At 52.6% G+C, this 12,812-nt stretch overlaps 1 protein-coding gene across 1 annotated transcript; it reads right to left on the bottom strand.

The window, feature by feature from the left end:
- Positions 1–14: 14 nt before the first annotated feature.
- On the bottom strand, positions 15–11,023 carry Ech1 (enoyl-CoA hydratase 1). Its single transcript, XM_021643938.2, has 10 exons — positions 10,867–11,023; positions 10,262–10,466; positions 10,057–10,145; positions 2,485–2,609; positions 2,358–2,406; positions 2,108–2,172; positions 1,014–1,084; positions 854–925; positions 452–602; positions 15–281 (listed from the first exon to the last, which is right to left on the bottom strand). The coding sequence occupies exons 1-10, from the start codon at positions 10,916–10,918 to the stop codon at positions 177–179; spliced, it is 984 nt and encodes a 327-aa protein (XP_021499613.1). The 5' UTR covers positions 10,919–11,023; the 3' UTR covers positions 15–176.
- Positions 11,024–12,812: the final 1,789 nt, after the last annotated feature.

The following is a 12,812-nucleotide window of genomic DNA, read 5'->3' as shown; positions in this document are numbered from 1 at the left end:
CAGCGAAGACACCGTGCTGTATTCAAACTTTATTGTTCACAGCTGTGTTCAAGCGCTAGCGTTCACAGTGAAGATAAGGCCCGACCGAAGCCTCAAGCCATACACTGGAGACCACACTGGAGAAGCCGGCTACTCTGGCTTCCCTGGGCCTTCCTCCGTCAGGGCCTGGAAGGCACTCAGAGCTTGGAGAAAGTGACGTTTTTGGGGTCCTTCTTCTCCATGGCTGCCTGGACTGACTTCATGATGTCCTGGGTCTGCAGCATGCTCATGTTCCAGGTGGCCTGGACCAAGGGCAGCCGGGGCAGGGCACCAGTCAGAGGTGGTGTGTTGTTTGCCCGCAGGCGCCAGGGCACCAGTCAGAGGCGGTGTGTTTGCCCGCAGGCGCCCCCCCCCCCCAGCGGAACGATGCCCCGAGCCCAGCGGCTCCACCTGGCCATAGGCAGGGCCTTACCATGTAGTCAAGGCTCTCATCCACAGAATGGTTTCGGGAGTAGACTAGATTGACTTTTGACCCCTGCACAGCCACTGGGCTCTTGCTGGAAATATCAGCGGCCAGGGCAAAGGCTGCATTCAGCATGACATCCTTATCTGGGAACACCCGGCTGCCGGGGAAGGAGTAGGTGAGGGAAACATCCTCCCACGCCCCTCTGCATGGCCAGGTGGCCTCACAGAGCAAACAGGAAACCCCAGCCAAAGGGCCCAACCACCAAGTGATGCTCACAGGAAGAAACGGCTGCCCCGAGAGAAACCATTGGTCTCTGGAGTGAGAATACAGGGGACCACAGGAGCCCCAACCTCACCCCGATGGCACTGTGCGCCTCCCCTCCCATCGGCCAGCCAGTCAGGGTCCTACCTGACCAGCCCACTGTCCAGGGCCTCATCAGCCATCATCTTGCGAGCGGTGAAGGTCAGCTCATTGACCAGGCTACGGGAGGGGAGGGCAGATGAGGAGACCCCGTCATCCGGTCTGGAGGAGGCTGGGCTGACCCTCCTCCGCAGGTCACCCCACTCACCTCTGGCTCCCGATGACCTTGGGCAGCCGCTGCAGGGTCCCCACGTCGGCGGCCAGGCCCACGTCCACCTCCTAGAGGGAAGTGCTCGGCAGGGCTTGCTTTGCGCCTGCTATCATTCCCCTTGCAAGCTCAGGGCCCCATGCACCGCCCACGGAGGCTTTCCCACCTCCAGCTCAGACAGCCTCGGGATGCGGTCGCTCCCAGGCCCTCCCTGCTGCTCACAAGGCCCTTCCCAGAACCCCAGGCTCCTTCCACCCCCTACCCTCTCAGGCCCAGCTGGCTGCAGTCCCAAAACTATCTCTACTGCAGACCACCAGCTCACGGATGGGAGCACCCACAGTGACAGCCTCCACAAAGAAGGCTGTTTCTCCTTCTGGCGCTGGGCAGGGCCGACTCAGAGCTTTCTCTCACTCATACCCTGGACCACTGAGCTTCCTACACCCGCAGTGCCGGCCTCCCTTCTGACAGGGTCTCACTGTGTGGCCCAGGTTGGTCTGTGTGCTGGCCAGAGTTTACTGCTGACAGAATCTAGAGCTGGCCTCTGGGAGTGCCGGCGAGGAACTATGTTGACTGCATGAATTGACGCAGTTAGGTGGGATCGTGGGGTGGGCTGGGCTGGGCACCAGCCTTCACTGCCCTCTCCTGACCGCAGAGGGGAGGAGGTGAGCAATGGCTTCAGGCTCCTTCTGCCTTGACTTCCCCGCTGTGATGGACTGTACGCACCTTGACCCGTGGGCTAAAATAAGCCCTTTCTCTGTTAAGTTGCTTTCCCAAATATTTTATCACAGCAACAGAAGAAACCGTGATGCCCCACCACTCACGCAATAGCCCAGGCTGCCTTAGGCACCTGTCACTCACGGTCGCTAGAGCCTGAGCTTCCTTAGCCTCCGGGGTGCTGAGACTATGGCTGTGCCTCTCCACACCCAGCCTTTGCCTGAGCCTTGCTTCCTAAGGTTTGGTTGGTTCCAACACCTTCTTCCGGGAAGCCCTCAGGACGGGCGGCCTTGGCCTGCACTATCCCTGCTCTGCCCCATCCTGTGGCCACCCAGCACTGCAGGGGTTCGGGCGGTCAGGAGCTCGGGGAAGCAGCTCACCTTGATCTGGAAGAAAGCATCCTGGGCACAGTAGCGAATGTCACAGGCTGAGATGAGATCCACACCTGGGACGGAAAGGCCGGGGACCACGAATAACGACAGGAGCCAACCCCTCCTCCCAGAACGTGGGGCCGCACCGGGAGAACCAAGTCTAATCGGCCACGGCTGAGCCAAGGCCACTGGCCGGGGGGGGGGGCAGCACCCTCTCCGTGAGCTGGCGCCCACGTGGTAGCCAGTGACACAGACTCACCTCCGCCAACGCAGCCTCCATGAACGGCAGCAATCACCGGCTTGGGGCACTGGGACGGGCAAGGAGAATGGGGTCAGAGCTGGCAGAGGAGGGCAGGCGGAGGGGGCCACCCAGCCCTCAGCGTCACCTTCTCGATGACAGTAAAGGTCTTCTGGTACTGGCTGATGAGGTCGCGGAGGTACCAGGCGATGCGGGCCGCATCGTCCCCCGAGGGCTGCAGGAACTCTGAGGCCATGTCCACCAGGTCAATGCCTGAGGGGGCGGCAGGAGGGCTCCCTTAGCCAGCTTTCCCCGCCCACCTACTACCCCAGGCAGGGCTCGGAACCGGGAGCTGTGCTCCAAACATCGCCACGGCAGAGGAGGAACTCGAGGTCTCGGGGGACTGGGGTTTCTCTGTGCCGCTCAGGCTAGGCTCCACCTAGAATCTCGGCTCAGGTTCCCCACATTCCCATGACCAGCTGCACACTTCTCCGTGAACGGTAAGCCATCCCCACGCATGGCTAGGGGGAGCTGTGAGCCTCCCAACCCACGCCGAATAAATGTGAAGTCTTAGCTGGTCTGTGGCTGAACGCTTGCTCAGAACTGGCCAGTGGGGTGGAAGGCCTGGCTCTGTGCTAAAGCATTTACTGAGAACTCACGGGTGCAGATGTGGGGGTGTGGCCCAGTGGTGGAGCGCTGGCCTGGACTCCCCCACTGAGGGGCCTGTGTGCTCAGTACTGGCACTTTCCTAGAACGCAGGAGCCTTGTATTTACATAACACATTGATGTTTATCTTCAATGGGTTAAAAACCAAACCAGAGCAGGGCATAGTGGTGCAGGCCTGTAATCCCAGCACTCGGTTCAGGAGGCGGGGGGGGGGGGGGGGGGGGGGAATTTCTGTGAGTTCGAGACCAGCCTGGTCTACAAAGTGAGTCCAGGACAGCCAAGGCTACACACAGCTAAGGCTAAACCCTGTCTCGAAAAACCAAAACCAACCAACCAACTAACCGAAATAAAAACAAACAGAAATCCAGGCATGATGTCCCAAGCCTTTAATCCTAGCACTTGGGAGGCAGAGGCAGGCAGATCTCTGTGAGTCTGAGGCCAGCCTGGTTTACAAAGGAAGTTCTAAGACAGCCAGGGCTACACAGTGAAATCAGTCTCAAAAACCTATAATAATAATAATAATAATAATAATAATAATATTATTATTATTATTATTATATACACAAACCTGGGGATGGAGAGATGGCTCAGCCATCAAGAGCACTGGCTGAGCCAGTTGCAGTGACACACCCGTAATCTCAGCACTCGGAGAGGCAGAGGCAGGCATATCTCTGTGAGTTCGAGGCCAGCCTGGTCTACAAAGAGAGTCCAGGACAGCCAAGGCTACACAAGTGAAACCCTGTCTTGAAAAACAAAACAAAAAACAAACAAAAACAACACTGGCTGCTCTCCCAGAAGAGCTTGGTTCAAACTCCAGCACCACTTGGCAGCTCACAACTGTAACTCCAAGGTCTGACACCCTCACACAGACATACACCCAGGCTAAACACCAATGCACATAAAATAAAAAATAAATTAAAAATACATAGCCCCTTCTATGACCTCCCCATCCCTGGACTATAATGAGAATTTTGGAATTTTGTTCTCTTTAAAAGAAAACCCAGGGGGCTGGAGAGATGGCTCTCCCAAAGGACCCCGGTTCAATTCCCAGCACCCACATGGCAGCTCACAACTGTCTGTGACCCCAGTTCCAAGGGATCAGATACCTTCACACTAATGCACAGGAAATAAAATTTAAAAAAATAAAAAAAGAAAACATTATAGAATATGTTTTTGTTTTAATCCCAAGGGTATGGGGCTGCTTTGCAGCTGACTATGATTTGCCTTGTGCTCTAGCAGAGGTGTGGTTTTGCCAGCTGCAGATAGGTTCTGTGATTGTGTGACGTTTGGAATTCTGGAGACTTTTCAGAGGGCCTATAAATGCTAGGGCCCTGAGAGATGTGGTTTGTTGTTGTTGGCTGCCGTTTGTTAAGTAGTATTGCACAAAGAAGAAACGAAAAGGAGGAGGAAGAGAAGAAGAAAGAAGAAGAAGTTAGATCCTGACTGCGAAGATCAAACTTGCCCCAAGGATCTTGATAGCCCTAATCAGCAGGAAATAGTCTGATGATAACGTCACCCCCTTTCCTCTCTGTTCTTTTTTTCTCTCCTAGTCAGTGTTAGGGGTTGAAAGGGAAGAAGGAACAGTGTAGAGGGTGGAAGGAAGAACCCATAACGTAGCAAGCAAGATGACGCTACACTGGAACAGTCACTTAGCAGCTTTAAGAGCTCGGGACAACGCTGAGGAGCCCAGGGAAAGGTCCACCTTGTTTACAAAGATTATACAAGGCTCTGGAGAATCCCTCACTGACTTTTTACCAAGATTTGTCTCAGCTGTGAACAAAGCCGTATCAGACCCTGATGCAAGACAGTTGTTGGCATTTGAAAATGAGAAAACTGAATGCAAAAAAGTAATTAGGCCAGCGAAGGTGGAAGCAGTGCCCATGGGTGAACAGATAAGGGGTATGGACTGGTACTGGTTTCTAATGCTGGTATCGCTGGTCGAGCTATGGCTAGAGGTCTCCGATACTGAGATGCCTAGTGCTTCAAATGCCGGAAGTGCGGTCATTTATTTGCAAAGAGACTGTGGCCAGGCTGCTAAAGGTCGCAGATCTGAAAATGCTCATTGCTTTAATTGTGGAAAATTTGGTTGTTTGCAACAAAATTGTAAGCAAGGCATCCCTAAAGGCAATGGTTTTTCTAAATATAAACCAGAAAGAAGGCCCAGGCTTCTAGGGGTGTGTAGGCGAAGTGGTAAAGGCCACTACTGAGTTCAGGAGCTCAGATCCAAAAGAGATATTCGAGGCAATTTCTTGCCATCAGGAAATGGCTTTTGGGGCCCGGCTCACAGCAAAAATTACGAGCCATTCCAGACAACAGAGCCAAGAGACACTGGGTTATAGGAAGAAAAGTGTAGAATTAATATATACTATATTAATTCCTATACACTATAACAGTGTGTGTTGGTATAATGTTTTTTTGGAACGTATACACTTTACCCTTGTTCATTCAAATGCTGATTTCTCTCCCCCCCCATCTGGTTTTAATCCAGACATTGCATTGTGATACTTATTCTAAGCATCACCTGTCTCAAGTTTGTGTAAACATGCCACCATTTGTTCTTCAATTTGTCAATTAAAACAACCAGCCACAATGTTGAGCAATGGAGAGGATGGGGTGGGACATCCTGGTTCAGCGTGGGAGGAGAGGAAGGAAGCAGGAGGAGAGGAAGAAGTAGGAGGCAGAGCAGGAGGAGAAACAGCAGGAACAGAAGCTGGGAGAGCAGAGGCTGGAGGAGAGGTCTTGGGATGACGTGGAGAGATGAACTGGACCTAAGATATCAATAAAGGCAAGTATAATGGGTGAATCTGAATGGTAGGAACTATGCTATGCGGGTTTGGAAGTTTAGGATGGAGTAACTATTGCCCAGCATTGTGCTCTAGGTTAACTAAATAAATCCTAGTCTCTGTGTGGCGATTTGGTTATACAGCTCTTTAGGATTAACTGCAGCTTTACTAAAGAGGTATCAATAGTAAATGTTAATGACATAACACAACAGGTGTGTCAGAAGGGAAGCCTGCAAAAGTTTTGCATTGGGGATGCAGATCTGTTTATATTTCTACAGAAAACTAAAAGTTGTGGATACTGTTACAACTTAGAAAGATAAGAATTGAGCAGGAGAGATTTCCTGAAAACCTTGGCCACGGATCCAAAAAGCGCTTAGTTCATTGAAAATGTCTCTGTTTATAATGTCCTGCTACACACAACATGATTAATGGTTTAAAACAGAAAGGGGAAAATGTAGTGACAATTTTAGAATTTCAGATTCTTTTTTAAAAGCACGGAAATATTATAAAGAATATGTTTTTGCTGTATTCCCGGGTGTGGGGTGTGGGGTGTGGGGCCGCTTTGCAGCACTGACTCTGACTCTGATTTGCCTCATGCTCTGGCAGAGGCGTGGTTTTGGCAGCTGCTGTTGTTTCTGCAATTGTGTGATGTTTGGGATTCTGGGGACTTTTCAGAGTATATAAAAGCTAGGGCCCAAGAGGCATGATGAATTGTTGGTGGGTTGTTGGTTACAGTTTAAGTAGTCATGCACAAGGAAACAAGAAGAAGAAACTAGGGTCTCTTGACGGTGAAGATGAAAGTTGTACCAAGGAACTGATGCTCCTACCCAGCAGGAAGTACTCTAAGGTCACTCCCTTTCCTCCACACTGGACAGCCTTCCTTCCGACTGCTGCTTAGGCACCGGCCCCAAGTCTTACCCAGTGCCGCTTTGCTTCCCGTTCCCTTTGCCAACAACTGTCCCCTTAGCACCCCTCCCCCTTCAGTGACCACAAGACTGGCTGGGGGCTTCCTGAAGGCCACACAGCGCAAAGGTCTCCTCAGAGAGGCCGTCACTGGCCTCCCTCCATCTCTGGTCCCTGTTCTCCTGGGTCTGTCTGATCCAGTGTATCCAGGTATTCTGGGACGTGAGCTACATGAACTGGAGTTTTTCTCGTTATGACACAGGGTCCCACTCTGCAGCCCTGGCTGGCCTCCAGCTCACAGAGATCCAGCTAGCCCTGCCCTCCGAGTGCTGCGCTTAAAGGCACGTGCCACTATGTCCAGCTACTTTATTTTACGTATATGAGTGTTTTGCCTACATGCATGTCTGTGCATACACGTGTGTATGTCTGATGCCAGTAGAGGCCAGAATATGGGTATCAGACTCCCTGGAACTGGGGTTGAGGATGGTTGTGAGCTACCATGTGGTTGCTGGGATTCGAACCCAGGTCCTCTGCAAGAACAGCCAGCGCTCTTAACCCCTGAACCATTGCTCTAGCCCTAAAGTTGGGGTGTTTGTTGACTTGCCTGTACCTTTTTTGCCACAAGTGCATCCAGGTGCTGTGAACAGGGTCGGGTGCACAGCAGGTGTTAGTGGGTACAACAGATAATGCCATCATCCTGGGGCTCACGTGGAGCCAGACAAATAATATGATCCCTTAAACCAGGAAAGACTATTCAGGCCTTTCATCCCAGCCCTCCAGCAGGGTACAGCTGGGGCCGGCTCGTGCTTTAGGGCATCTGAGCTCCTAATGAAACCCCGCCTCCAAAACAGAGCAGGGCCGGCGCCACGGCTCCGTGGGCAAAGCGCCTGTCCTAGATGCACGAGTACAGGAATCCCAACACCCTGGAGTGGGAGAGCTAGAGTCTGTATATCCAGGGTAAACATCCGGAAGCACTTAGACCCGGAAGAAGCCTCTAGAGAAAACGGTGCTCGTTGTCTGCTGTTAGAGTTGTTTTTTCTGAGGGAGCTTTACCGCCTTCCCATGACTGCAAAGGGCCAAGATGGCCCCGGCAAACCTGGAACGTCTTGTCTTATTGAGTACGTCCAACAGTTCACAGTGAGAACTGCTCCTTCCGAAAACACGGAGGTTGGAGCTGAGGAAACACCTTTTGTGTGACAACCGATAAATGCGCCTCTGCGTGGTGGTGATCCCAGCACTGGGGAGGCAGAGGCAGGCGGATCTCTGTGGGTTCTGAGGTCTGCAGAGCAAGTCTAGGACAGCCAGGGCTACACTGTCTCAAAAAACAAACAGCTGCACGGCTGTTTGAGGGCCAGCCCATCAGAGGCTGGACCTCCTGCTCCGTGCAAGGCCTGACTTCATCCTGACAACCACGTACAACTCAATTACCCACGAGAACCCATGTAAAACTGAGTGGGCGCAGCAGCCAGTGTAATGCCAGCTCGGGCTGAGAGTTAGGGAGTCCCTGGAGCAAGCTGGCCAGCCAGATTAGCTTCAGTGACAAACCCCAGGCTCAGAGAGAGCAGGCCTCAAGGTGTGAGAAGAGCAACCAAGCAAGACACCTGACACCAGCTTCGGGCTGGCGTCTTCACATGAGCAAAAGTATAAACAAAACAAAATGAGTAAACAAGATGGGGGCAGGGCAGCAGATCAAGGTGAGATGATCAGAAAGTTAAGGCTAGCCTGGGCTCTACAGTGAAGCCTTATCACCAAGAACCAACTAGAAATCTGAAGACTGAAAACGAAACACCAGAAGTTAAAAATCACTGGGCGTGGGGCTGGAGAGATGGCTCAGCAGTTATAGAGCACCAGTTGCTCGCCCAGAGGTCCTGAGTTCAATTCCCAGCAAGCACATGGTGCCTCACAACCAACCGTCTATACTGGGATTTGGTGCCCGCTTCTGGCATGTCTGTCCATGCAGAGAGAGCACTCATATATGTAAATCAGTAAATCTTAAAGAAGAACCCCTGAGTGTTTCATGGCGGAAGTCGCACTGTGCTCACTTAGTGCATGAGAACATGACTCTGTAAGAGGCTGATACCACACAGCTGACACCACTGAGCGGTGTAGGCTCTGAGATCCCAGAACCTCGTTCGAAGTCATAGATCCACTGTGGTGATCCCACCTCGGGATCCTGTCATGGGTTGTTGAGCTAATTTCTATATTTGAGTTTGTGGGGAAGGAATTCTGGGCTTTGGGCCAGCCCCCAAGGATAGCCACGTGACTGTTTTATATTATCCTTAGGGAAAAAAATATAGCTGGGCGAGGTGACGCACACCTTTAATCCCAGGACTCTGGAGGCAGAGGCGGGTGGATCTCTGTGAGTTGGAGGCCAGCCCGGTCTACAAAGTGAGTCAAGGACAGCCAAGGCTACACAGAGAAACCCTGTTTCAAAAGAAACAAAACAAGCAAAAAAAACAAAAACAAAAACACCGAGGGCTGGGGAGATGGCTCTACCGTTAAGAGCCCTATACTCTTGCAGCGAATGGGGTCTGAGTCCCAGAAACCATGTCGAAGGGACCACAAACAGCTGTCAATCCAGCCCTAGGGGATCTGACATCTCTGTGGGCACCTGCACTCTCGTATATAGAGATGTCACACACACGCATAATTAAGAAGTCTTGTTTAAGTCAAAGCCCTAAGTGAGAACCAGCACAGGGCCAGCAAGATGGCTGAGCGGCTAACAGTGTTCGAAGCTTGCAGCCACGCCCGGCCAGCAACCACTGAGCTCAGTCACGGGGAAGGAGAGAGCCGCCTCCCGAAAGTGGTCATCTCACTGTGCACACACGTGCGTGTGCGCACTCGCGAGCACACACACACACACACAGTATTTTTTTTTCTTTTTTGGCTTTTTCTAGGCAGGATTTCTGTGTAGCCCTGGCGTTCCTGGAACTCACTCTGTAGACCAGGCTGGCCTTAAACTTACAGAGATCCTCCAGCCTCTGCCTCCCCAGTGTTGGGATTAAAGGCGTGTGCCACCAGCACAGCTATTTCTTTCCTTCCTTCCTCCCTTCCTTCCTCCCTCCCTCCCTCCCTCCCTCCCTCCCTCCCTTTTTAAAAATTACGCATTGCAGAACAGGAGGAGCCCAAGCACTGCCTAGGCATAGTGTCACACACGTTTATAATCCCACCACGCAACCTTTAGGAACTGGAGGCAGGAGGCTCACCTCAAGACTAGCCTGGTCTAAATAGAGAGTTCCAGGCCAGCCAGAGCCACTTAGAATAAAATAATAATAATGCAAAAAGCAAGGGTAAGCAAACAAAATCGGCAAAGAAAGTAAAGGAGGCATCAGCGTGAACCGCCAGGAGGAGGAAGGCTCTGGAAGTACCTGCCGTGAACATTTTTCCTGCACCAGAAATCACGACAGCCCGACAGTTGGAGTCTTTAGATATCTTTTGGAAGCATTCCACCAACTCCCTGCAGAGAAGCAAGAAGACACGGGTTATATCCGGAGCTGTTACACACTGGAGCCCTCTGGGCCTGCCCGCCTCTGCCTCCTAGCAGACAGGTCTGGGTTCGCAGGCAGGCCAGACCTCCAGAAGGCCCTGTTCATGGCGTTCCTCTTCTCTGGCCGGTTTAGCTGTACATGGAGAACGTGCTCGTGGGCAGACGTCACTTGAATGGACTCGTAGCTGTGGTCTGAGAATTCCTCGGGGGCTCTTTTGGAGGCCTCTTGTGCGGAGGAGCTCAGCGAGCGCAGGGTGACGTTGAAGTACAGCTGGCTGGTACCTCTCAGCTCTGGGGAGAGGAAAGAGCGCGCCTTTGAGACCCCAGGACCGGGACACTTGAACAGCACCCCGGCCTGACCAGACACAGCTTTTCCTATAGTGGGTGCAGCCGGGAGACGGTGGCGCAGGCCTTTTATCCCAGCCTCTGGGAGGCCGAGCTAGTCCGATCCCTGAGTTTCTGCAGAGAGTTAGTTAGTTCCAGGACTACACGGAGAAACCCTGTCTCCAAAAGCAGAAGTTTCCGTCCGAGACGACGTTAGACCCTTGTTTGTGGAGACGACCCAAGCTGGGGGCTGGGGGACAGTTCCGGGGACCCCTGAGGTTAACGTGACCGGGGCAGGCCTCCCGTCTCCTCGGCGCTCACACGAGACCACACAGCCTCGGAGCCCACAGACCGAGGGGTAACTCACGCTGCATCAGCAGGCCCCGTAGTTTGCTGGAAACTGTCATCGCGTTCGCCATCTCGTCCAGTACCCCGGAGGCGGGCGACGCGCTACGGGAGAAAACCCAGGGGGCGGGCACGAATGTCCGCCATGTTGGTCCAGGGCATCGAAGCCACCGCAGGCACCGCCCTTCAGCGGCGGGGCCCCGGCTCGTCCGCCATCTTTACTAAGGGCAAGCGTGACTAGCCCTCCCTGCTGACTGCTGAGCTTAGGACGTGGCTTCAAAGCAAGACCTTTGGCCCAGTGGGAAGCCGGCCTGAAGTATTTCACTTTGCTGCTGGAAAGTTTTGTATAAAGTTCATCGCAGCGCGGTGTTGTAACAAAACTGCAGACAACTGAAACCGTCAAAAGACATAATGGCAGCAGCTGAGCAATCTACAGGCCCCGCCAGGATACGGGATAAAAAAGTTGCTAGGATACAGACAGGCCGGAATGCAGGCGTTTTTTATTCCCTCACCGCCAGGAGGAGGAAACTGGCTTCTGGAGCAGGGGAAGTTAGTGGTTGGGGCTCCCTGGCAGCTTGAAGCAGGCAGGATTAAATGGCTCTGCCGCCCGCCTCCTTTGTTTTGCGCGCGAAGGGACCTCGGCAGCATAGGCAAGCTCACGCGGAAAGGATCCCCACCTCTTCTCCTTAACTAAGGCGGGGCGGGCCTGGAACTTGAAGGGACCCTCTGTGATGCCTCCCGAGAAGGGTGGCTTGCACCAACGTACCCCACAACATAAACTTTAGAAAGAACCCAAAGACGCTTATGGTGGCTTATGCCTTTAACCCTCGTTCTCAAGAGGCAGAGGCAGAGGCAGAGGCAGAGGCAGGTGGTGAATGTCTGTGAGTTCAAGTCCAGCCTCATCTACATAGCAAGTTCCAAGACAGCCTGTAAAGAGACCCTGTTTCAAAATACATATATATCAAAATATAATAGGCAGGGTGTCTCTGTGTAGCCCTGGCTGTAGACCAGGCTGGCCTCGAATTTACAGAAGCCTGCCTCTGCCTCCTGAGTGCTGGGATTAAAGGTGTGGGCCACCACGCCCAGCAAAAAAGCTATATTCTTAAAACACACACACACACACACACACAAAGTTAGAAAGACTTTTCCAAGAGCATAAAACACAGTGTAAGTGTGTTCCTTAGGGAATGCCTACCAAGAGGGTGAGCATATGTCTCTGGGCCAGTGGGACAGTAAGAGATGTTTCCTTTGGCTACGTCTGCTACCAGAGCTGACAGAGGCAGGGTTTTTTGCTGTTTTGTTTCTTGTCCCCCCCACCACCACACACACACACACACACACACACTCAAGAGACAGATGTAGCAACTATCAGGAATGTTTTATCCTCTATTTGCTGGTATGCAGCACCCTCATTTCAGCTACCAAGCACTTCTGGAGAGACCGTTGCCCCTTATCAACAGAAAGCCTGGACCGTTAGGCCCAACAGGAGCCCTGGGATAAATGGCTAACTAACTGTGGCCTCTTAGCTTGCCCAAGCGCGTGCCGGTGTCAGGATCTGCGGCCCCTCGTAGATGATATACATGCAGTGTGCATGTATCTATAGGTCAAGGTGCCAACAAAAAATAGACTACAACAGTAGATGGTAAAACTTTGAATCACCTTGCTTGCTTTTCAGCAAACCCAGGCACATTTAGCATTTCCCACGTGGTGACACGGGACTCGATCCAGCTGCTACTACACTCCTGGGCTGGAAAGCCCACATCAGGTTCTCGAGGGCATCTTGCCATCACCCCCTCCCTCCAGGGCGCCAGTCTTTGACCCACGCTCCTCCTAGGCCTTGCTTCTGCTGAGGCCCCCTCTGAAGATCTAAATCCCAGGGCTCTCCACCAGTTTGCATCCATCAATTCACTGTAACTTCGCCTCAGGGTGTCAGGTAAGTTAGCAAGAAAGCTCTGGAACTTTCAGGAC

This window comes from Meriones unguiculatus, chromosome 14, assembly GCF_030254825.1.
Source record: "Meriones unguiculatus strain TT.TT164.6M chromosome 14, Bangor_MerUng_6.1, whole genome shotgun sequence".
In the NCBI taxonomy this organism is placed as follows: Eukaryota; Metazoa; Chordata; class Mammalia; order Rodentia; family Muridae; genus Meriones; species Meriones unguiculatus.
Note: the sequence above shows the minus strand (reverse complement) of the source record. Positions and strands in the feature narration are given on the sequence as shown.